The sequence below is a fragment of the Zophobas morio genome, unplaced genomic scaffold, assembly GCF_036711695.1.
Source record: "Zophobas morio isolate AGI-343-1 ecotype UQ-CSIRO unplaced genomic scaffold, CSIRO_AGI_Zmor_V1 ptg000021l, whole genome shotgun sequence".
NCBI lineage: Eukaryota > Metazoa > Arthropoda > Insecta > Coleoptera > Tenebrionidae > Zophobas > Zophobas morio.
In genome coordinates this window covers 11,879,369-11,903,677 of record NW_026972126.1, presented here as the reverse complement: position 1 = coordinate 11,903,677, position 24,309 = coordinate 11,879,369, and the positions used below count along the sequence as shown (strand labels likewise).

The following is a 24,309-nucleotide window of genomic DNA, read 5'->3' as shown; positions in this document are numbered from 1 at the left end:
AAGGAATGGAAAAGTGTGTATGAATGAATCAACGAGACACATAATCAGTTTACTTTGTTTATTTTATTTACAAAGCAGAACAATACAAGCATTGTATGTATACTACAAATTACTAAACGTGATTTCTTTAATAATTTTCTTGTAAACCGGTAAAACACTCTAGAATGTGTCTTCGAAAAAGAACAAGAACAGAATGAAAGGTGATATCACCTACACAAAAATATTCTACCGATTTGCAATTTGTCGTCTACGCGTAAAATGTTTTGTTTTAGCTAGGATAAGTGGAAAGTCGAAAAAATCAAGTAAGTCTAATTGAGAAGTTATTTACATTATTCTTCAAGAGAGAAAGAAACAATAAAACGATCATCTTAAATAAATTATTTAAAAAACAAAATAAATTAATTAAAAAATTTACATTAAAAACTTTAAAAACTACGCAACTCTTCTCTATCTTAAGTTATTCTTTTAGAAGTCTTTGCACATTCACGATTTAATCACAATGAAAGAATTAAGGTTAAAACAAAAATGTAACCGCCGGTGACGTTTACAAATTGCACGAATAAATAAAAAAGAATTTACCATTTTTAAAAACACAACAAAATCGTAATAAACAACAAAAAATAAATCCACCTATAAAATTCACTAATTGTCACTTTTTACAGTTTTTGGATCGGATGTTCACAAGTACATAAAGTTATTATTGTAATTTTCTCCGCTAGTTTCACACAATTTGACTCCAAATTATGTAAACGTTTATCATTTTCAACTTGATGTTCCTACCTTAGTTTCAAATGGTTATACTCACTAACTCTATTTATATGTCTATATAACTATAAAACTTTAAAAAGAGCAAAAATAAGTTAATAAAGTTATAAAACAGATGTACCTATTAATAGAAAAATATTGCGCTCGAACGAGAAAATAAATAATAATGACAAAAGAAAAAACAAGACTACCATAATAATTATAATAACTAGGTACTACCTAATATTTATTATTTTGTTATACATTTATTACTAATTTGTATTTTTAATGGAAACTGAATGAACTGAATGATTGTCCGAAAACGACGCTCCTTCAAACAATGCTTCGTATATCTGTATCTGCTGATTTTTCTTGCAAAAATACGTTGCTTAAATCTTATTTTGTTTATTTGGAAAAATAAAAAAGTTGGAAAAGAAGGTCAAAATACAAATTAGTCTTAAGTTATCAATATCACACATACTGATTAAGGATATATAAAGTTTCCGGTTGATAGAAAAAAGGGACCCGTGTGTAGTCTTATACTCACTGTCAATGTATTAACAAACACAGCTCACTATGTATATTCTCTGTCTGTTTAGTTGGTATCAGCATCTACTTTATGGTGGGCTTTATGTCATTAATATTTTCAATAATATAATAAGTTAGACTAGTTGAAATTGCAACTTGTGCTTCACGTCCCAAATCCTGAAAAACAACACACATTAAAATCCAATATATATCATTAGTAGCGCTTAAATGGCAAAAGGCTAACAGACCATGTGACATACACACAACCATTAATCTAGATGTAACGAGTAGGCTTTGCGACGGTGCAGCCAACCTTAAACCTGAAGCTTTTTGAGTTTTTTTGTTATAGTAAATCTGACTCTATAGAGGGCTTACTGCTTTATCAAGGGTCAGTTTGTTCTATAAATAAAACCACACACAGCTTCAGCGAATAGTGCGTACGCCATTGGCCATAATCAGCTTATCGTTCACCGAGAACCTGAAACACAAGGCAGAGTGATTAGTTTGAAACTCTGCTTTTAATGCCCACCTACGACCTACGTAATCCATTATGAATCGATTCTACGGGGATCGCAAATCGTATTATAATTGGAAGTTCGAGTAAATTGGCACATCATCGCAAGTTCTATCACAGTTCATAGCGGCGGGATGATTTTAGACAAAGGTGGGCTATGTAAATCTAGTAATTTGGGTGGCAACCAACTTGATATATGTAAAAATCCCAAATGAAAAATGAAATTTATCGTTTTACTAACACGAAAATCTGACAAAAACTGTAATATTGTTGTCAGTAATTTCACACTTTGTTTTTTTTATTCCAAAAAGTACGATTCAAAGCACTGAAGTAAACAATTATAGTTACAGTATTTAATAAGTATAGTCAATTTAATCAAATTTAAATGTTCAAAAGTAACAGTCCTGTACTTGTGATTTATGAATCCGTGTTGAATTTTTATCCCAGAAATCGAGATTTTTGGAAAAAAAAATCTAAATTATACTTGTAGATATAACAATTTTCGATTTCTCGATTTTTCAGGTTTATTTCCCAATTTTTCTTCCATTTTTCAATTTTTGAAATCTATATTTTTCAGTTCTGGAATATTTATTATTAAATTTTTCGAGTTTTTAAGTGGTAGATTCTTGAGTTTCATGATATTCCGATTTCTCGATCCTCCGATTTGTAACTTTTCGATTCTTCAATTTCCTGATTTTTTATCAATTTTTCGGTTTCTGTTTTTTCCAGTTTTGCAATTTTTTGATGTTTAGATTTATCGATGTTTCAATCTTGCGATTGAACTTAATTTTTCAATTTCTTAAATTTTATATTTTTTGATTTCCAGAGTCTCGATTTATTGATTTTTCGAGTATTAAATTTTTCAGCTTTCGGATTTTGTCATTTTTCGATACTTTAATTTTTTAATTTTGTTTTATAGTTTCTGGATCTCGATTTTTTAATTTCTCGAGATTTCAATGTTTTAATTTTTAATTTTTCGACTTTTCGATTTCGCTATCTTTTGATGTTTCAATTTTTGTCGTTTCGATTTCTTGGTTTTTCGATGTTGCGTTTTTTTATTTTTTCGAATTCTCAATTTTTCATTTCAGTTTTGGAATTGTTCAGTTTCTCGATTTTTCAGTTTTTCGATTCTTGAATTTTCCGATTTTACAATTTATTGATATTTCGATATTTTAATTTTTCGTTTCAATTCCACTTCCCGATTTTTCGATTTTTCAGGTTTTTCGATTTTTTTAAATGTTAAATTTTGTAATTTTTCAATTCGTATCTTTTTGGCTTCTCAATTTTTGGCTTTCTCGATGTTTTTCAATTTTTGTTGTTCTATTTCTATTGTAGGTAAGCGAAGAAAACTGTTTGCTGCCCCGGTGGGAATTGAATCACACATCTCCCACTTGCCGGGCCGATGCCTTGACCACTAGGCTACAGAGCGACTTATCTTTACTTCGCTTATATTATTGTGCCGCCACACTATTTATTTAATTTTAAACTTTTCAATTCTTAACTTTTCGATTTTGGGTGATTTGGATTTCTCAATTTATCGATTTTTCGACGTCTCAATTTCTTGATGTTTCAGTTTTTCAATTTTTGTATTGATTTCTCGGTTTTCCAATTTTTCGAGTTTCGGCTTTTCGATTTACCCAATTTTTCTTATTTCAGTTTTGGAATCTTTCAATTTCTCGACTTTTCAGGTTTTTTATTTGTTTTTCTTCAATTTATCAATTTTTAAAATTTTTGATCTTTTGATTTCGTGATTTTTCAGTTTCATGATGTTTCGATTTTTCCAGTTTTTCGATTTTTTTCAATGTTAAATTTTGCAATTTTTCCATTTCGTATTTTATTGATCTCAATTTTTCGCTTTCTCGATCTTTTGATCTTTTGAAGTCTCGATGTTTCAGTTTTTCAATTTTTCGATGTTTTGATATTTCAATTTTTCGATTTTTCAGTTTTTCGATTGTTCAATTTCTATTTAATTTTATTGTAAATTTTTCAATTCTTAAATTTTCGAATTTGGCTGATTTGGATTTCACAATTTTTCTATTTACTCAATTTTAACGATTCTAAATTTTTGATTTTTCCATTTCTCAATTTCTCGATTTTTTACTTTTTCGATAATACAATTTTGCAACTTTTAAAATTTTTCGAGTGTTTGAGTTTTAGATTTTTGAGTTTCATGATATTTCGATTTTCCGATTTCTCGATTTATTCAGATTTCGATGTTTTAATTTCTCCATTGTTCAAATTCTCGACTTCTCAATTTTTCAATTCGATCCTTTTCGACTTCTTATTTTTTTTTTTTATATTAAGAATTTCTTAGTTTTACGATTTTTCGAATTTTCAATTTTTCGACGTTCCGATTTTTCAATTTTTTTACTTTTGTCGATTCTTCAATTTTGGGAAATTTCAATTTTTCAATTATTTCAATTTTACATTTTTTGATTTCGATGTCTTGATTTTTCGATTTTTCGCATTTTATTTAATTGTAAATTTTTCATAATTGTAAATTTTTCAATTCTCAACTTTTCGATTTTGGATAATTTCGATTTTTCAGTTTTTGATTTTATAAATTTTATATTTTTCGATTTCTGGATGCCTCGATTTTTCGATTTCTCGAGATCTCGATATCTTAATTTTTCAGTTGTTCAATTTCCCGACTTTTCAAGTTTTCAGTTTTTTTTAATTGCAAAGGTTGAATTCTTAATTTTCCGATTTTGGGCTATTTCGAATTGTCAATTTTTAAGTCATTGTTTCGATTTCTCGGTTTTTGAATTTTTCAAATTTCGGTTTTTCGATTCTCCAAATTTTCCGATTTTACAATTTATTGATATTTCGATATTGCGACATTTTAATTTTTCAATTTCTTAAATTTTGTATTTTTTGATTCCAAAGTCTCGATTTTTTGAATTTTCAGTTATTTTAGTTTTGAAATTTTTCAATTTCTCAATTTTTCAGCTCTCCGATTTTTGGAAGTGTCGATTTTTCAGTTTTTCGACTTTTTTAATTGCAGATTTTTCAATTCTTAATTTTTCGATTTCACAATCTTTTGATGTTTCAATTTTCGGACGTTTCAGTTTTTCAATTCAATTTTTCGACATGGAGTTTTGAGATATTTCATTTTTTTGATATTTTAACTTCTCAATTTTTAAAATTTCTGATCTTTTGATTTCTTGATTATTTTTCAGTTCTTCAATATGTGCTTGTAATAAATTTTTCGAGTTTTTAAGTGTTAGATTTTTCGGTTGTTCAATTTCCCAATTTTTCGATTTTTTTTAATGTTAAATTTTTCAATTTTTCCATTCGTATCTTTTCGACTTCTCAATTTTTGTTGCTCCGATTTCTTGGTTTTTCGATTTTTCGAATTTTTAATTTTTCAATTTTTCCGTTTTTCAATCCTTCAATTTGCCAATTTATCAATTTTACAGCGTTTCAATTTTTTATATTTCATATTTTTTGATTTCTGGATGTCTCGATTTTTCCGTTTTTCGATATTTCTATTTTTCAATTTTTCGATGTTTCAGTTTTTCAATTCAACAGCTTTTCGACTTCTCGAAATTTCGATATTTTAATTTTTCAATTCTTAATTTTTCGATTTTTGGCTATTTCGATTTCACAATCTTTTGATGTTTCAAGTTCTCGTTGTTTCAATTTCAGGGTTTTTCGACATTTCGGGTTTTCAAATTTCCGATTTTTCAAATTTGTTTTTTCCAGTTTGCCAAAATAAGTTTTTCTCAATGTGCACTCAGTGTGTGCAGATGGCACACTTTTATTGAAATTTTTTGCTGAAAAAAAATATTTTCCGCATTTTAAAATTTAATGACAAAAGTCAGAAATCTTGCAACTCGATAATATGATTTCTAAATAACAATAAATGTGGCAAATCAGCCTCAAATGAACGTCAATCTTACCAGTTTATCCAACGTGAAGTTCATGGCCCACTTTTGTCTAAAAACATACTAAACGGTTTATACATTGTAATGTAAGTAACCAGAACAATTTAAAATCTACACATTTCAGCTATTATCACACGTGCATTATTCGGATAATCGTCTTCCAAACTTTCAGATGCCCGACGGGTACTCAACGGTCAAATTCGCTTAACTAGTAATTAGTTCCCTCGTCAAATTTCGGTAACTGAGCTTTATAGCCCCAAGTGCTGTGATAGTGGATCTCTCAGACACACCCGAGTGTGTTTAAATCGTTTCAGATTCCAATCCAAAGTGGATATCCCCTAGGCGTGGATTTAATTTGAAAAAAAATTTGAATTTTGCCGCTGCGTCATCTGTCACAAGTGTCACAAATGTCAACCATAACCTCAAATTCATAATTAAAAATGCAGTGACAGATGTTTCAGAGTCAACTTGACCTACAATATTTTATCATTAATAGTTTTTTTTTTTCGATTATACAGTATATAAGTTACGTACTGTTTGCGTATACCACCTATCGAATTCTTCCTTGCATTTAATTCAACACGGCAAAGCCGCTTATCTCCCACCATGAAAACCGCCATAAACCTTATCGGCCTCCATCTTATTACCAGCAACCCACAATGGCCCATCCCCGAGATTCACACGGCCTGTTAGCCCACCTCTAACCTCCTCGGCCCACTCACCTTTTCTACCGCATCGAATCCGTCCCATTTGGCTCGATTGAATTTGATGCGGGACTCGGTTGTGAACTTGAAGCGCCTCTTCCGCGCGAACTCTCGTATTCCATGACTTCCTGATAGATCAGTTCTTTCCATTGTTCGACGGTGTGCTCGCGCTCGTCGACGCTGTGGTCGTAGGGGCCGGGCGCGGGCTGTCGTGAACGACACTAGGTTTATTCACAATGGATAACTAAGTTTGGAAATTCTCAAAGGGGAAAGTTTACGAACGACGATGGAAGTATGGGAGAAGCTGCGAAAAGTCGACGCTGCGGTACGCGGGCGTGGTGGAGGATATTTTCGCGACCGGACCTTATTTGATCTTTAACATTACAGATTATCGTTTTGAAGGATAAATAATTGGCTGTTTGTGTTTATTTACAAGAAGTTCCGGACTTAAAAGTTCAAAAAGTAACCAGAAATAAATTGCAAAATCATTTTTGATATTTTCATAACGCACTTCTCCCCAGAAATTCATGATGTCATCTTACAATTTTGTCGAATAAATGTTATTTAAATGTTAAAAAGTAACAGTTCTGAACTTGTGGTTTACGAATCCGTGTTGAATTTTTGATCATACAAATTGAGACTTTGGAGGGGGAAAAAAAATCTCAATTTTCCGATGTTTTACGATTTTTCCATCTTTCAATTTCTCAATTTTCGATATCTTAATTTTCCAATTTTAAAAATTTTTGATCTTCTGATTTCTTGATTTTTCAGTTCATCAATGCTCGATTTCCTGATCTGTCGATTTTCCCGCATTTCGTTTTTTTTTAAATTTTTCGATTCTACGATTTTTTATTTTTCTTTTTCTCGATTTTTCAATTCGTAACTTTTCGACTTCTGTTGTTTTGATTTCTTGGTTTTTCAATTTTTCGATGTTGCAATTTTTCAATTTTTCGTTTTTTTTTTTAAACTTGGATTATTCGATTTCTCATTTTATAGATTTCTCAATTTTTTAAATTTTATATTTGTTGATTCCTTCTTCGATATTATTTTTTACTTTTTCGATTTTGATTCTCGAATTTCTCGATTTTTCAAGATTTCATATTTTATGTAAATGTAAATTTTTCAATTTTTGTTATTTCGATTTCCTAATTTTTTGTAATTTCAGTTTTTTCGAATCTTCAATTTTCCAATTTATCAATTTTTCAGCTTCTCGATTTAATAATTTTTCTATTTTTTAAATTTTATATTTTTTGAATTTCTACATGTCTCGATTTTTCGATTTTTAAATTTTTGTTTCAATTTCTCGGTTTTTCAATTTTTCAACTTTTGGCTTTTCGATTTCCCTATTTTTTAATGCATCAATTTTTCAGCTTTGCGATGTTTTAATGTCTCAATTTTTAATTTTTTTTCAATGTAAAATTTTTCAATTTTTCAATTCGTACTTTTGGACTCAATTTTTGTTTGGATTTCTTGGTTTTTCGAATTTTCAATTTTTCGATGTTGCGATTTTTTAATTTTCGATTTCTCAATTTTTCGTTTTTTTAAAACACGGATTTTTTGATTTTTTTTTTCAATTGTTAAAATATCATATTTTTTTATTCCTAGATGTCTCGATTTTTTGATTTTTCAGTTCTTCGATATTTATATTTTTCAATTTTTCGATTCTTAACTTTTCGATTTTGGGTAATTTCGATTTTTCAATGTTTCAGTTTTGGAATTTTTCAATTTCTCCATTTTTCAGTTTTTCCTAATCTTCAATTTTCCAATTTATCAATTTTTCGATATTTTATTTTTTTTTATTTTTGATCTCTAGATGTCCCGATTATTCATTGTTCGATATTTCTATTTCTTAATTTTTGATTTTAAAATTTTTGTTGTTTCAATTTTTCGATGTTTCAGTTTTTCAACTTTTGGCTTTTCGATTTCCTAATTTTTCGTTATTTTAATTTTGGAATTTTTCAGTTTTTCCATTCTTCAATTCCTTAATTTATCAATTTTTCAGCTTTTCAATTTTAATGTCTGGATTTTTCGATTTACAGAGATTTCGATATTTTAATTTTTCAATCAAATGTTCAATTTTTCAATTTTTCAAGTGTTCGATTTTTGGCTATTTCGATTTCTCCTTGTTTCAGTTTTTCAATTTTTGTTGTCTCAACCTCTGGATTTTTCGACTTTCGGCTATTTGAATTTCCAATTTTTCGATTTCCCTATTGTTGGTGAATTTGGTTTTCGAATTTTTGATGATTCGGTTTTTCAATTTTTCGATTTCTGGATGTCTCGATTTTACAATTTTTTAGTTATACATTTCTATTTTTCAATTGTTTTTTAAATTAAAATTTTTCAATTGTTCAGTTCTTAATTTTTCGAATTGGACTATTTCGATTTCTCAATTTTTCGTTATTTCAGTTTTGGAATTTTACAATTTTTCTCGATTTCTCAACTTTTCAATTTATCAATTTTTTCCATTTTTTTTAATTTTTGATTTTTCTTTTTTCGGTATTTAGACTTTTAAAATGTTTCGACTTTTCCATTTTTAACTTTCTGGATTTTCCAAGCTTCCGATTTCTCAATTTTTCAACAGTTCAATTTTGGGGATTTTTCAATTTCTGGATTTTTCAAGTATTAGATATTTTCATTTTTAGATTTTTTAATGTCTCGATTCTTCAATTTTCCGATTTTACAATTTCTTGATACATATTTCCATTTATCGATTCCTGAATTTTGCGATATTTTAATTCTTCAATTTCTTAAATTTTATATTTTTTGATTTCCAGGTGTCTGGATTTTTTTTTCGATATTTGTATTTTTTAATTTTTAGATTTTTAAAACTTTCGATTTTTCGGTTTCTCGACTTATCGCGATTTTGATAACTGAATTTTTCAATTTTTTAATTCTTGCGATTTTGGGTAATTTCGACTTCTCGATGGTCCAGTTTTTCAATTTTTTTCGAGTCTTCAATTTTCCAATTTTTCAGTTTTCCCTTTTTCAAATTTTTTGATTTTTAAATTTTCGATTTTTTTTCATTTTTCAGTTTTTTCAATTTTATATTTTATAGTTTTCTGATGTCTCGATTTTTCAATTTTTTAATTCTTAATTTTTCGACTTTTCGATTTTGCCATCTGTTGATGTTTGAATTTCTCGATGTTTCAGTTTTTCAATTTTTCGATTTCCCAATTTTTTGCCATTTCAGTTTTGGAATTTTTCAATATCTCGATTTTTCAACTTTCCGATTTATAAACTTTTTCTTTTAATCTTGGATTTCTAGCGTTCGGTTTTACGATTTTTTGATCTTTCTACATGTATTTCAATTTTTCAAATTTTGAAAATCTTTATTTCTATTTTTCGATTTTTAGTTTTCTCGATTTGTCAATTTTTCAACAATTTAATTTTGGGAATTTTTCAATTTTTGTTGATTCAATTTGTCGATTTTTCAGTTTTCTTAGAATCTTCAGTTTTCAGCTTAATTTTTTTTTATATAATTTTCCGATTTTTAAATTTTAGATTCTTTTAATTTTATATTTTATAGCTTTCTGGATGTTTCGATTTTTCGATGTCTGGATTTTTTTTCAACCTCTCGATCTTTCAGTTTTTCATTTTTTTTAGTTTCAATTTCTCACTTTATCGACTTTTCAGTTTTTCAATTTCTCAATTTTTTTTTTAATTTTGGATTTTTCGATTTCCGGATTTTTCTGTTCTTCAATATTTTTATATGTATTTCAGTTTTTTCAATTTTGAAACTCTTTATTTTAATTTTTTCAATTTTTTATTCGATTTCTTGACACCTCAGTTTTCTGATTTTTTTAATTTTGGACTTTTCGATTTTAGGAATTTTTCAATTCCTGGGTTTTTCAATTTTTCGATTTTTTGATGTTCTGATTATTCCATCTTTAGATTTTTCGGTTTTTAAAATTTTTTGATTTCTCAATTTTTCTTTCCAGTTTTGGAATTTTTCAACTTTGGATTTTTCGGGCCCTCGATTTTTAGATTTCTCTATTTTAATTTTGTGATTTTTTGATGATTGGATCTTTCGGATTGCGATTTGGGTTTTTGAAATCGATTTAAAACATTTTTTGATTTATCAATTTCTCGATTTTTCGATCGTTCGATTTCTCGATATTTTTGGTAAAGCTAAATTTTTGAAAAAAGTAGAATATAGCTACAGTTGCCGCCAAAACATTTCAGACCTCAATGTCATTCAGTCGTCAGATAGCGTGTGTAAAGCAACCTTTAGATGTTTCTAACCTTAATATTTGACAGTCATTTTTAACTTTTACATTTAACACTTACATGAATGTAGCTGTAGCGTAAGCTGGAATTTTGCCATTCCAGCTGTCCGAAATAATGACAATAAAGCATAGACTACATTAAAATTTTTGACATGACAGAAAAGTGATGTTTGAAATTTTTGTCGGAAACTGTATGTTTTATTGTAATAATACTGACGTAATCTCAAATATTGCCATGTTAAAATTGACATTTTGGCAGAATTTATGCAAAATAGTTATATTTAAACAATGAAAAGATTAAATATATAGTGAGTGTTTGACCAGTTCTTTTTACGCAATTGTATTATTGGTTGCATTCTGATTTTTTTACAGTGGAACTTCTGGTGAACAACCCTGTATGAAAAAACCAAAATTCCATATTGCATTGTTTTCCCACAATCTGGCAATTCCAGTCCACCTCGCCGAAGTCCGACTGTATCTTTTTTTTTATACAGCCTAAAACCCACTCGACTTCCCTTCACTATTCATAAGTATGCAAAAGGTCAGTACTTTTCGCAACTTTTCCAACACGCCAGGAAATGTCTGTGAAATGTCTTCGAAACTTTTCGGTTCGCAACTTTTCCGCAAACACTTCATCATTAATTCACAAAGGTTTCGCCAGCTTACCGCATTCACTTCCTGCTCGTCGTACCACACGTTGATGTACGGATGTAGGAGGGCGTCGTCGACCGATATCCTCCGCTCCGGGTCGATCACCAGCATCCTCGATAGCAAGTCTCTCGCTTGGCTGGCCTTAAGCCGATTGTGCTCGTTGCTGTCCGAAGGGAACAGCACGTCAGGGAAGAGTTTGTCGAACGGGAAGCCGGTGTAACGGGGCCGGTTTTCCACGTAGTTGCGTACGGTGGGCTGGAGTCGGACCATGAACTGCTGCGACGGCGTGCCGAGTTGCTCTGTGAACAGGATTACATGACACCTGTATATTTTACGTTTTTTTTTTAATTCTGACATCTTATACAATCAACGGAATGTTCTGTTAAAACCAAGTAAATAAGTATTCTCAGAACGTTATTTTTTGTATCTGCTAAAATGGGATTATCTTGGGGAGGTAACGACGAAGCTAGAAATCATGGTTTTGGTTATTAATGATGACTTTCGGGCATTGGACCGCACGCAAGTAATTAATTACGGGATGTGGTGACGACCGTCAAAACCCTTCATATTGTGAGCAATCTGGAAAATCCGGAAAACACGTAGCTTCATCGGAATTTTTTCGTAATAGGGACAGTAATTAGATTATTATTATTTTATTATTTATTATGAGTACCCTCACAAACAAATTTGAGTCTGTAGTGTGAGAGAAAACTACATATTTGTTCTCTAGAGACTCGATATACTCTAAGATCTGTAGACTCTAGATTTTGCTAGATTTTATGTATTTTCTGGGATCTCTAGCTACTGTAAATTCTCAAAATTTTAAAATTCTTTAGATTCCATACTAGCTTTTAAATTTGTATAGTTTCTACATACCCTAGACTTTCTATAATCAGTGGTCTCTCTAGACTCTGTAGATTCTCTAGATAACCTCTTATATTTTGCATTTTGTTTATATGCGAAATCTTCTTTTCAAATTATGTTATTTAAAATATTGGAGGAAACTCTGGCGTTAAATCAATTCGAGTTTCGCTAGTACTTGTTAAGATATGATTGATTTTGCCAAATAACATCCTTCTAAGAAAATAAAGGGCGGGTGGGCGGGACTAGGACTTGTTAAGATACGACTGATTTTGGCAAAAAATCTACTCGCTAGGAAAATAAAGGGCGAGTGGACGGGGCTAATACTTGCTAAGATAAAACTGATTTTGTTAAATGAGCCACTCTCTAAGAAAATAAAGGTTAGTTGGACGGAGTGGTAGTTACTGAGATAAGACTGATTTTGGCAAATTACCTATTCTCTAAGAAAAAAAGGGCCGCCGGGTGGGGCTTGTATTTGTAAAGATAAGACTGATTTTGGCCAATGATATACCCTGTATGAAAATAGAGGGCGGGTGGGCGGGGCTAATACTTCCTAAGACACGACTGATTTGGCAAATGACATATTTTCTAATAAATTAAAGGGTGGGTGGGTGGGGCTAGTATCTGTAACGATAAGACTGAATTTGTTAAATGACCTACTCTCTAATAAAATAAAGGGCGGGTATGCAGGGCTGGTACATGTTAAGATAAGACTGATTTAGGCCACTAGTAAGTATTAATAATACTTACGCACTACCATCTCTCGTGAACTGGTAGATTACGATCACAACGCATCACATGGAAAGTGTCAGGAAAGGGTAGGTCATTTGCCAAAATCAGTCTTATCTTGGCAAGTACTAGAACCGCCCACCCGCCCTTTATTTTCTTAGAGAGTATGTCATTTGCCAAAAACAGTCTTGTCTTAGCAAGTGCTAGCCCCGTCCACCCGCCCTTTTTTTCTTAGAGAATAAGTCATTTGCCAAATCAGATTTATCTTAGCAAATACTAGGCCCGCCCACCCGCCCTTTATTTTCTTAGAGAATATGTCATTTGACAAAATCAGTCTTATCTTGGCAAGTACTAGCCTCCCCCCTCCCCACTCCCTTATTATCTTAGAGGGTATGTCATTTGCCAAAACCAATCTTATCTTAGCAAGTACTAGGCCCGCCCACCCGCCCATTATTTTCTTAGAGAGTATGTCATTTGCCAAAAACAGTCTTGTCTTGGCATGTACTAGCCCCGCCCTTTTTTTCTTAGAGAACAAGTCATTTGCCAAATCAGACTTACCTTAGCAAATACTAGGCCCGCCCACCCGTCCTTTATTTTCTTAGAGTACGTCATTTGCCGAAATCAGTCTTATCTTGGCACGTACTAGCCCCGCCCACCCGCCCTTTATTTTCTTAGAGAGTATGTGATTTGCCAAACACAGTCTTGTCTTGGCAAGTGCTAGCCCCGCCCACCCGTCCTTTTTTTTTCTTAGAGAATAAGTCATTTTCCAAATCAGCTATAACTTAGCAAATACAAATACTAGCCCCGCCCACCCACCCTTTATTTTCTTCGAGAGTATGTCATTGGCCACAATCAGTCTTATCTTGGCAAGTCCTAGCCTACCCCCCATCATCTTATAGGGTATGTCATTTGGGAAAATCAGACTCACCTTAGCAAATACTAGCCCCGCCCATCCGCCCTTTATTTTCTTAGTAGGTATGTCGGGAAAATCAGTCTTATCTTACTAAGTACTAAATTACCTAGACTGTCTAAGTTGTTCTCTGGAGTCTCCATATTCTCTGAGATCTCTAAATTCTGGACCTGCTTGATTTTATAGATTTTATGGGCTCCCTAGCTACTATTAGCTCTACAAAAAGTTTATATTCTTGACGCTTTACTCTGTAGATATTCAAGGCCCCCTAGGCTTTTTAAGGTTCTTAAACTTTCTAGGCTCTTTTTGTTTTGTAGGAGGTTCTCTGGACTGTTGATTTTTCAGTTTATACCCTCTAAGGTTTCTAGGCACTAAACTAAGGAATTACATTCTTTAGAAGATGTTCTAAAGTTTCTAGATTCTCTAGATTCTATGTGCTCGGAGACTCTCTTAAATTCTCTTTGGATTTTGCCACCATTAAAATTAGAAATACATTATCTATTATTATTATCTATGGTTCTCTAAAGATTCGATATTCTTTAAGGTCTGTAAACTCTAGACTGCTAGATTTTATAGATTTTCTGCGATCGCTAGCTCTTTAAATTCTTTAGATTCCAGACTAGATTTTTTAATCTGTGTATAGTTTCTACACAATAAACTCTGTGGATATGTCGGACTTTCTAGGCTCTCTAGGGTTTCTAACATCTCTAGGCTCTATATGTTTTGTAGAGTTTCTACATATCGCAGACTTTCTATAATCATTGTCGCTCTAGACTTTGTAGATTCTCTGGATAACCTCTTGGGTTTTGAGCTATTAAACTAAGGCGTCTAGATATTCAAAATTTTCTAATTTTTCTAGATTTTTTATTCTCTGGAGGTTTACTAAACTTCGTGGATGCTCAAAATTTGCTCTAGAATCTCCAATCCTTAAATTACCTAGACTGTTTAGCTTGTTCTCTGGAGTCTCCATATTCTCTGAGATCTCTAAATTCTGGACTTGCTTGATTTTATACATTTTATGGGATCCCTAGCTACTGTAAGCTCTATAAAAAGTTTATATTCTTGAAACTGTACTCTGCAGATATTCCAGGATCTCTAGGCTTTTTAAGGTTCTTAAAATTTCTAGGCTCCATTTGTTTTGTACGAGGTTATCTGGACTGTTGATTTTTCAGTCTAAACCCTCTAGGGTTTCTAGGCACTAAACTAAGGAATCTACATTCCTTAGAAGATGTTCTAAAGTTTCTAGATTCTGTAGATGCTATGCGCTCTGAAGGCTTTGTAAAGTTCGGAGACTCTCTAAATTCTCTCTGGATTTTGCCACCAATAAAATTAGAAATACATTATCTATTATTCTCTATGGTTCTCTAGAGATTCGATATTCTCTAAGGTCTGTACATTCTAGACTACTAGAACCACACGGAAGTAATTAATTACGGGATGTGGTGATGCCCGTCGAAACCCTTCATATTGTGAGCAATTTGGAAAATCCGGAAAACACGTAACTTCACCGGAATTTTTGCGTAATAGCGACAGTAATTAGATTATTATTATTATTATTTTATTATTTACTATGAGTACCCTGACAAACAAATTTTAGTCTCTAGTGTGTCGTTTACCATATTAAAATAACGCTTCATCCTAAATAAATTCAGCTTTGAAGCCATACAATTCTACTTATTTTAATTGCAGTAAAATAATTTAGTTCCAAAGCAAAACCTGTTTGGAATGCACACATAAATTTATTGTTTTTGCTTCATAAACAAATATTTAATTTATATATTGTTTGAAATTCAGTTTCAATAATGTTAATATTCGATTAGATGCCTAAGTGGCCAAGAATGCATTGATTTTGCATTATTAACCTATTATTACGTATTCCGGCCAGATACTAGGCATAATGTAACCATTGTAATGATGATGGTATCAATAATAATAACAGCACCTACAATTTTTTGTTTCTCCACTGTTTGTACGTATTCACACATGGTGGCCTGACATTTTAAGCTTTGTAGTGAATTTCTGTGTTTCATTTGTCCTCATGATTTAAATATTAGTCTTTCTTGTTGCTACCCGGTCTAAAAATAACTCACGTACTTTTTTTGTTCATTGTTTCAACAAGTGAGTTAATTATTATGGCTAGACCCGATCGATATGGATTATTTAAAGAATATTTCGTCATGGAAAAGTAGGGCGATTATTTTTTATCATCATTAATAATTATTGTAATTACAAAAATAAAATTCCGGCGCTAAAACAGTGTCATGTTACGTCCACGTTGTATTTTGTTTGAGTGGAACAAATTAAACGGCCGACTTCACATTACAACACAATTATCTTTTTCTCTTATTAAAAAATAAAAAAAAAAGATCAAATAAATGGTGGAGCTGGGATAAAGTTTTTACGTTGCACATGGGCCCACACATTGTTTTCGATCCGCGTAATTACACAACAAACTTCACGCCTGTGCAGTTATAACGCTTTTATGTTATTTGTAAAGTAAATATGGACTTTTTACTAAAAAAGAAAAACACACACATTGAGCGCATTTAACGAGATGAAGCGCAAAAAATTATGTGCTTTCTAAAATTCTCACGCTTTGTTAAATAATTCATTCCCTTACTTTTGTATAGTGAGATTAGTCATTATTTTATTACTGTTCACATCTTTCTTAATTCTAAATTAAATTGTAAAATAAGGTAGGCAACCAACTATACTCCCGACAGATTAACAGTGTTCGATTTGTTTAATTTAAAAATCATGAAAGAAACCGTCGCAAAAAATGCATATATTTTATTAATCCATGCCGTTATGTAGTATTACTATTGTATTATTGACACAGTCGTTGAAAAGCGTTACTCTTATTATTATACGAAAAAGTTATTGTACGCATACTTCACAGTGTTTACAAAAATTCACTCAACTTGACAACTATTTCAGTTACTCAACATATTTGATTTTTTGATTTGTGATCTAGTTTTCGCTGACCAATATGAGTGTATGAAATCCGACCCTTATCTAGATTTTGTAAGTGTCTCTAGGTTGTCCAGATTCTCTAGATTGTCTAGGTTTTCTGGAGTCTCCAAATTCATCTAGATTTTAGACTTGCTAGATTTTATGGAATTTCTTGCCCCTCTAGCTACTGTAATCTCTGTAAATTCTTTTGATTTTAGACAATTTAAATTGTCTACTCTTTCTAATCTCTCTCTAGTTTCTACAAATTATACTCTGTAGGCTCTTTAAGGTTTGCGACATCTCTAGATTCTAGTTTTGTAGGGTTTCTAGATACTCTAGATTGTCTGCAATCAGTGGTCCTTCGAAACTGTGTAGATTCTGTGGATTCTGTAACCTATTGGATTTTTAGGTATTCTCAAGATTAAATTTTCTAGATTGCCTTGGAAGCCTTCCAAACTCTGTAGATGCTCCCAAAATTTTCTTTAGAATCTCCAATTCCTAAATTACCTAGAATATCTAGATTCTGTAGAGTTTCTAAATTCTGTAAGATCTCAAAATTCTAGACTTGCTAGATTTTATAAACTTTCTTGACTCTAACTACTGTAACTCTATACAAAGTATGTTCTAGACAATTTAAATTATCTAGATTCTCTAGGCTGTCTAGTTTCTAGACACTGCTCTGTACACATTCCAGGCTCTCAAGGCTTTTTAAAGTTCATAAACGCTCTAGGCTCTATGTTTTGTAGGGTTTCTAGATACCTAAGATTTTATAGAATTACGAGGCTCTCTGGACTCCATAGCTCTCGGGTTTCTAGCCTTAAACTAACGTCTCTAGATCTCTAAATTCTCTCTATGTAGATTCTCCAATTTCTAAATTATCTACACTGTCTAGGTTCTTTACAGCCTCCAAATTTTCTAAGATCTCTATAATTGCTAGATTTTTTAGTTTTTTTTCTAGCTACTGTAAGCTCCTTAAATTCTTTAGATTTCAGACGATTTAAACTGTCCAACTTCTCTAATCTGTTTGTAGTTTTTACACTTAGATATTTCAGGCTTTCTAGGCCCTTTAAGGTTTCAACATCTCTAGGTTCTATATGTTTTGTTCGGTTTCTAGATACCCTAAATTATCTAGAATTAGTGGTCACCCTGGACTTTACAATCTTTTGGGTTTCTAAATCCTCTGCTAGAAGCTAGATGCTCTGTGCGCCTTCCAAACTCCGTAAATGCTCAAAAATTTCTCTAGAATCTTCAGTCCCTAAATTGCTTAGATTATCTGGGTTCTCTACTCTCAACATATTCTTCAGACTTGCTACATTTCATAGAATTACTGGATTCTCTAGGTTGTCTATAGTTTCTAGACAATATACTCTGCAGATGTTTCAGGCGCTTTAGGCTCTTTAAGATTTCTAAACTCTCTAGGCTCTATATGTTTTATAGACTTTGTACATATCCTAGATCGTCTATAAACACTCTAGAGTCTATGGATTCTTTGGACTCTATAACTTCTTGGGTTTTTAATAGGTATTAAACTAAGGTGTCTATATTCTCAAGATTTTCTGAAGTTTCTAGATTCTGTATTCTGTGGAGCTCTTCTAAACTTCGTCGATGGTCAAAATGTTCTCTAGAATCTCCAATCCTTAAATTACCTAGACCGTCTAGGTTCTCTAGAATCTCCATATTTACTAAGATCTCTAAATTTATAGATTTTCTGGATTCTTTAGGCTTTCCAAGGTTCCTAAATTCTCTAGACTCTATACCGTCTAGAGTTATTAGGCACTAATCTAAGGAATCTAGATCCTCTAGATGTTCTAAAGTTTCTAGATTCTTTAGGCTCTAAACTCCGGAAATTCTCTAAATTCGCTCTAGATTCTATCGCGAATAAAATTAGAAATAGATTATCTAGGTTCTCTGAAGTCTCGATATTCTCTAAGATTTATACCTTTTCTTGACTTTCTAGCGACTGTAGTCCTATAGTATATATAGAACTTAGTGATTATAGACAATCTCGGATGTCTATAATCACAAGGTTCTCTATACTCTGCATTCTATAGCCTCTAGGATTTCTAGATTACATAGATTTTCTAAAGTTTCTAGATTTTCCAAATTATCTATGCTTTGAAGACTCTCTGAACTCTGTAAATTCCCTCTAGATTCTCCATTCCCTAAATTGTCCAGATTATCTATCTAGGTTCTCCAGAGTCCCCAGTTTCTCAAGACTTGCAAAATTTTATAGATTTTTGGGCGTAGTTACTGCAAGTTGCGTAAAATGTTTTAATTCTGGACCATTTAAAGTGTCTAGATTTTTCAGACTGATTATAGCTTTTAAACGCCATGCCAAGGTGTCTAGAGTATCTAGATTTTTTAAAGTATCTGGATTCTCTAGGCTGTCTATGCTTTGAAGGCTCTCTAAATCCTCTCTAGATCAATCCCCAAACTGCCTATATTACTTAGCTTTTCTAGAGTCCCCCTATTTTCCAAGATTTCTAAACTCTAGATTTACTACATTTTATAGATTTTTTTAATCTTCTAGTTACTGTAAGCTCTCTAAAGTGTTTTGATTCTAGACCATTAATCACCTAGATTCTTCGGACTGTCCGTAGTTTACAGACGCGATATCCTGTAGATATTTCTGGTTCTCTAAACTCTTTAAGGTTTATAGACTCTCTAAGCTCTCTGTGTTGTAGGTTTCGTAGATACCGTAGATTATCTATAACCGGGGATCCCTCTAGACTCTACAAACTCTCTGTATTCTATACCCTCTAAACGCTATAGTAAGGTGTCGAGAGTCTCTAGATTTTCTAAATTTTCTAGATGCTCTAGATACTCTATGCTCCGAAGGCTCTCTAAACACCCTAGGTTCCGTAAATCCTCTCTAGATTCTCCAATCCCTAAATTGCCTATATTATCTAGATTTTCTAGAGCCCCGACATTCCCTAAGATCTCTAAATTTTAGACTATATTTTATAGATTTTCCGGACTCTCTAGCTATTGTAAGCTCTACAAAACGTTTAGATTTTAGACAATTTAAATTATCTAGATTCTCTAGGTGGTTTATAGTTTCTTCTAGACACTAAACTCTGGCAGATATTCCCGGCTCCCTAGGCTTTTTGAAGTTTTTAAACTATCTAGGCTTAATAGGTTTTGTAGGATTTCTAGATATCTAAAATTTTCTAAAATAAGGAGGCTCTTTAGACTCTATAGATTCTCTACCTACACCCTACACCGTCTAGAGTTTCTAAGCGCTAAACCAAGATGTTTTAAAACTTCTAGATTCTCTAGATTCTAAACGCTCTAAGGGCTCTCCAAACTCCGGAGATTCTCCAAGTTTTCTCTAGATTTTACAAGCCCTAAATTGCTTAGATTGATTAGTGGTAATATTTTTCCGCCATCAGGAATAAATAACAATCTCTTTTCTTTTAATGACGGCACAATAAAAAAAGAAGAGTGTTTTTAGTCATAATGACAGAAAAATATTACCATAAAATAATAGCAAAAATTTCAATAAAAACTGCCACGAATAAAATTAGCAAACTCTGCAGACTCTAGACTCTGCTAGATTTTACAGATTTTTTTGGGATCTCTAGCTACTGTAAGCTTTCTAAATTATATACTCTGTAGATACTTCTATCTTTCTAGGCCTTATTAGGGTTTCTAACATCTCTAGGCTCTATGTTTTGTAGGGTTTCTACATACCCTAAACTGGCTATAATCATTGATCTCTTTAGAGTCTATAGATTCTTTGGACACTATAACCTCTTGGGTTTTTAGGTATTAAACTAAGGTGTCTAGATTTTCAAGATTTTCTGAAGATTTTAGATTCTCTATTTTCTGGAGGTATTCTAAATTCCGTCGACGCTAAAAGTGTTCTCTAGAATCTCTAGCTTTTCTAGAGTCTCTATATTCGCTAACATTTCTAAATTCTACACCTGCTGCATTTTATCGATTTTCTGGACTCATCAGGCTTTTTAAGGTTCTTAAATTCTCTAGACTCTCTAGATTCTCTAGATTTTATCTGCTCTGAAAGCTCTCTAATCTTCGAAAACTGTCTAAATTCTCTCGAGTTTTTACAATCCCTAAATTGCTTAGATTATCCAATGATAATATTTTTCTAAATAACAATCTCTTTTCTTTTAATTGCGACGGTCGCCGCACAATAAAAAAAAAGAAGAAATAATAGCAAAAATTTAAAAAATAAAAACTCCCGCAAATAAAATTGGAAAGAAATTATCTAGGTTTTCTAGAGACTCGATATTCTCTAAGGTCCGCAGACTCTAGACTTTGCTAGATTTTATAGATTTTCTGAAATCTCTAAATTCTTCTTTAATCTGTCTGTAGTTTCTACACAAACTACTCTATTCAGGCTTTCTAGGCTCTTCAGGGTTTCTAACACGTCTAGGCTGAATAAGTTTTGTACGGTTTCTACATACCCCAGACTATCTATAATCAGTTGTCTCTCTAGAGTCTGCAGATTCTCTGGACTCTATAACCCCTTGAGTTTTTAGGCATTAAACTAAGGTGTCTAGATTCTCAAGATTTTCTGAAGTTTCTAGATTATCTATTCTCTATAGATCTTCTAAACTCCGTTGATGCTTAAAATCCCTAAATTACCTATATTGTCTAGGTTCTCTAGTCTCCATATACTCCAAGATCTCTAAATTCTATACCTGCTGCATTTTATAGATTTTCTGAAAATTCTTTAGACTCTATGCCCTCTAGGGTTTCTAGGTACTAAACTAACGAATCTGGATCCTTTAGATGTTATAATGATTCTAGATTCTATACGTTCTGAAAGCTCTATAAACTCCAGAAACCCCCTAAATTCTCTCTACATTTTGCCACGAATAAAATTAGAAATAGATTATCTAGGTTTTCTGGAGGCTCGGTATTCTCTAAGATCCCTAGATTCTAGACCTGCTATATTTTATAGATTTTCTGGACCCTCTAGCTACTATAAACTCTCTAAAATGTTTAGATTCTAGATACTCACTTCTGGGGAAGCTGTCTCTATTTTGTCAGACTCTTTACACTCTTATTAAAGCTCTCTAGGTTTTTTAAACTGTGACTTCAGTTTTTAGACTTCAGACGATTTAAATTGTCTGAATTCTTTAACAAAATTAATCATTTTAAAGCCATACAGGATTTAATTCTTGTTGTCATAACATCACCTAGCTTTCTAAATTCAGTCACAGAAAGTTAGATTCAGGTTATGTTGTAAAACTGCGAATTCATCATAATAATGCACATTTTTAAGAACAAAGTGAATTTCCAGCCAAATTCATTAAAATTTTATACAGGGTTAGTCACGAGAGAATTACTTCTGAAAATTATTTTTACGCAACCCAAAATACTAATACCCTGTACCACTTGATATTATTTAAATTTGAAATGAAATGCCTAATCCATGATTGCGTTGACTCTGGCAGTGTCACTTTGACGTTAATTAATTTTTAACATTTTTTTTCATCGTTGACTCGTCTCTAGAGCCCCATTGGATCGACGACATACAGTCAGATCAATCTGGGCTATACTGAAGCCGTAAGTGCTCTACCAATGTTGTTCGCCGCTAATGTGCATGTGTTAATTCGCCATCTCTGCGTCACCTAGAGCCTCTTCGAAGTGCAAATCTGCAACCTCTGGACTTCTTCGGCCATCCATTTACAAAAAAGCCGTAGCATCCCCCCAAAATGCCCAACATTTTCAACAGATTAGTAGTTAAATTATTTACTTACTTGTTTGAGTTTGTGTTGTAACCTTTGAATAAAATGCCGTAAAGGAATTTTTAGAAATAATTTTCTCGTGTTTAATCGGTTGCAAAAGATCAAGAGGCACACTGACAAATTTATTAGCGGCGCCGGAGGAGATTTCCGACTGGCTGCGGTACCACCATGGACACTCGCGTAACCTCCTTTTCCACAATTGTCAAAATGAGATTGCCAAACTCAAAGCAATCATGGATTAAGCATTTCATTTTAAATTCAGTTAGTATCAAATGGTACATGGTATTCGTATTTTGGGTTGCGTAAAAATAATTTTCAAAAGTAATTCTCTCGTGACTAACCCTGTATATTTTTTAAATTAACAACTGCTAATTTTCGCCCGATTTGGTTCTATCAACAAATTTTTGGCTAAATAGATCACAAATCAAAAAATCATTGGTAGAAAACAATAAATATCAAGTAAAATTAAACAAAATTATGCAACACATAATACACTTTGATGCAATATTTGAAATTGCAACATTTAATGGTATTTTTGAACAAATGATGCGACAGTGGAGAATGTTTAAAGGCACTTAAAACTTTAATGGTTTGATCAAAAGTTTATCGTAAAGGTGACTTTTTATTGCCATTGCCGTGATCTAGAAAATTGACAATACAATATCTCCATTATTTTGAAGCAATAAATAAGGCTCTTACGGAATTTTCCCGACAAATTTAATGTTCTCGATAAAATCCAAATTCTATGCAGCAAAAAATTACTAGTCGTTTGAAACTCGAAACAATCATAATTAAATGTGAATTTTATAAAATTTTATAAATGTAATGTGTAAACTTTCAAAGGAATAATTCTCACCTATAATTTTATTCCATTGGTCTATGTGATCAGTCCCTGGGAACAGCACGCCCCCTCTAATCATTTCACCCATAATGCATCCGACGCTCCAAATGTCCACGTTCTCCGTATAACCCATACCTAGGATGACCTCCGGGGCCCTATAATACCTAGTAACCACGTACGGTGTCATCATGAACGTGGTTCCAGCGGTACGCGCCAAACCAAAGTCTAATATTTTCAATGTACAATCTGATTTAACTACAATATTGCTTGGTTTGAGATCCTGAAACAAATCATCCGTAACACCTCTAAAAACCCCAACTCAGACAACAATTACCCTATGTATAATACCAGCCGAATGTAAATGTTTAATACCGCAAAGCATCTGATAAAGAAGATAGCTCATCCTTTCATGGTCCAAGTCCATCTGGATGACTTGACACAGATTCGCGTCCATTAATTCCATCACTAAATAAACATCTTGGAAGTCTTCTAAGGACCTCTGAGGCGTGAAAGCGTTCAAAAGTCCGATAATCTGTCAAATGTTTGTCTTTATCTCGAGTCACAAGGTCTACGCAAACTTACATTTTTGTGATTAACTAGTTTCATGAGCTTAAATTCACGATACGCCCTTTTGGCATGCGTTACATTTTGAAATGGCCTACTTAACTTCTTAATAGCTACATTCTGTTGAGTTTCTGTGTCGACGGCGGCGCTAAAACACAAACCTATACTCGAAAAGACCCAGATGGTAAGTCACTAGACCACTCCACACAATTATGCACATGCAAGACGTGTTAAAAAAAACAAAAGGTGATCGGGAAGGTGCGCCCACAGTGGCTTAGAATCGAAAAACATGGGCAGAAATATTTATTATTTTATTATTTAGTGTAATTTTATCTAACTAGGGTGAGGGAAAAAATTACAATGGAATAAATTCCAAATAACGAAACAATAACAATTGTTTTATTTTTAAGCCATAAAGTTCTATGTCTTTTTTAAATGGAATTTTCACCTACACATTTTTTTGTACCTACTATATTTTACG

General features: G+C 32.3%; 1 protein-coding gene across 7 annotated transcripts in view; it reads right to left on the bottom strand.

Annotated features, from left to right (window-relative positions):
• Positions 1 to 43: 43 nt before the first annotated feature.
• The window catches only part of LOC135131977 (stress-activated protein kinase JNK), a 40,815-nt gene continuing 16,549 nt past the window's right edge, over positions 44 to 24,309 (bottom strand). For 5 of the 7 annotated variants that reach the window (XM_064059863.1, XM_064059866.1, XM_064059867.1 and 2 more), the window contains exons 3-8: positions 23,847 to 23,976; positions 23,599 to 23,796; positions 23,280 to 23,544; positions 11,270 to 11,553; positions 6,396 to 6,598; positions 44 to 1,449 (exon numbers count right to left, since the gene is read on the bottom strand). In XM_064059863.1, the coding sequence (XP_063915933.1) occupies positions 6,401 to 6,598; positions 11,270 to 11,553; positions 23,280 to 23,544; positions 23,599 to 23,796; positions 23,847 to 23,976 (1,075 nt within the window). In that variant the 3' untranslated portion in view covers positions 44 to 1,449; positions 6,396 to 6,400. The remainder of the gene's footprint in view (positions 1,450 to 6,395; positions 6,599 to 11,269; positions 11,554 to 23,279; positions 23,545 to 23,598; positions 23,797 to 23,846; positions 23,977 to 24,309) is intronic. The other 2 variants (XM_064059864.1, XM_064059870.1) reach the window with 1 other exon arrangement.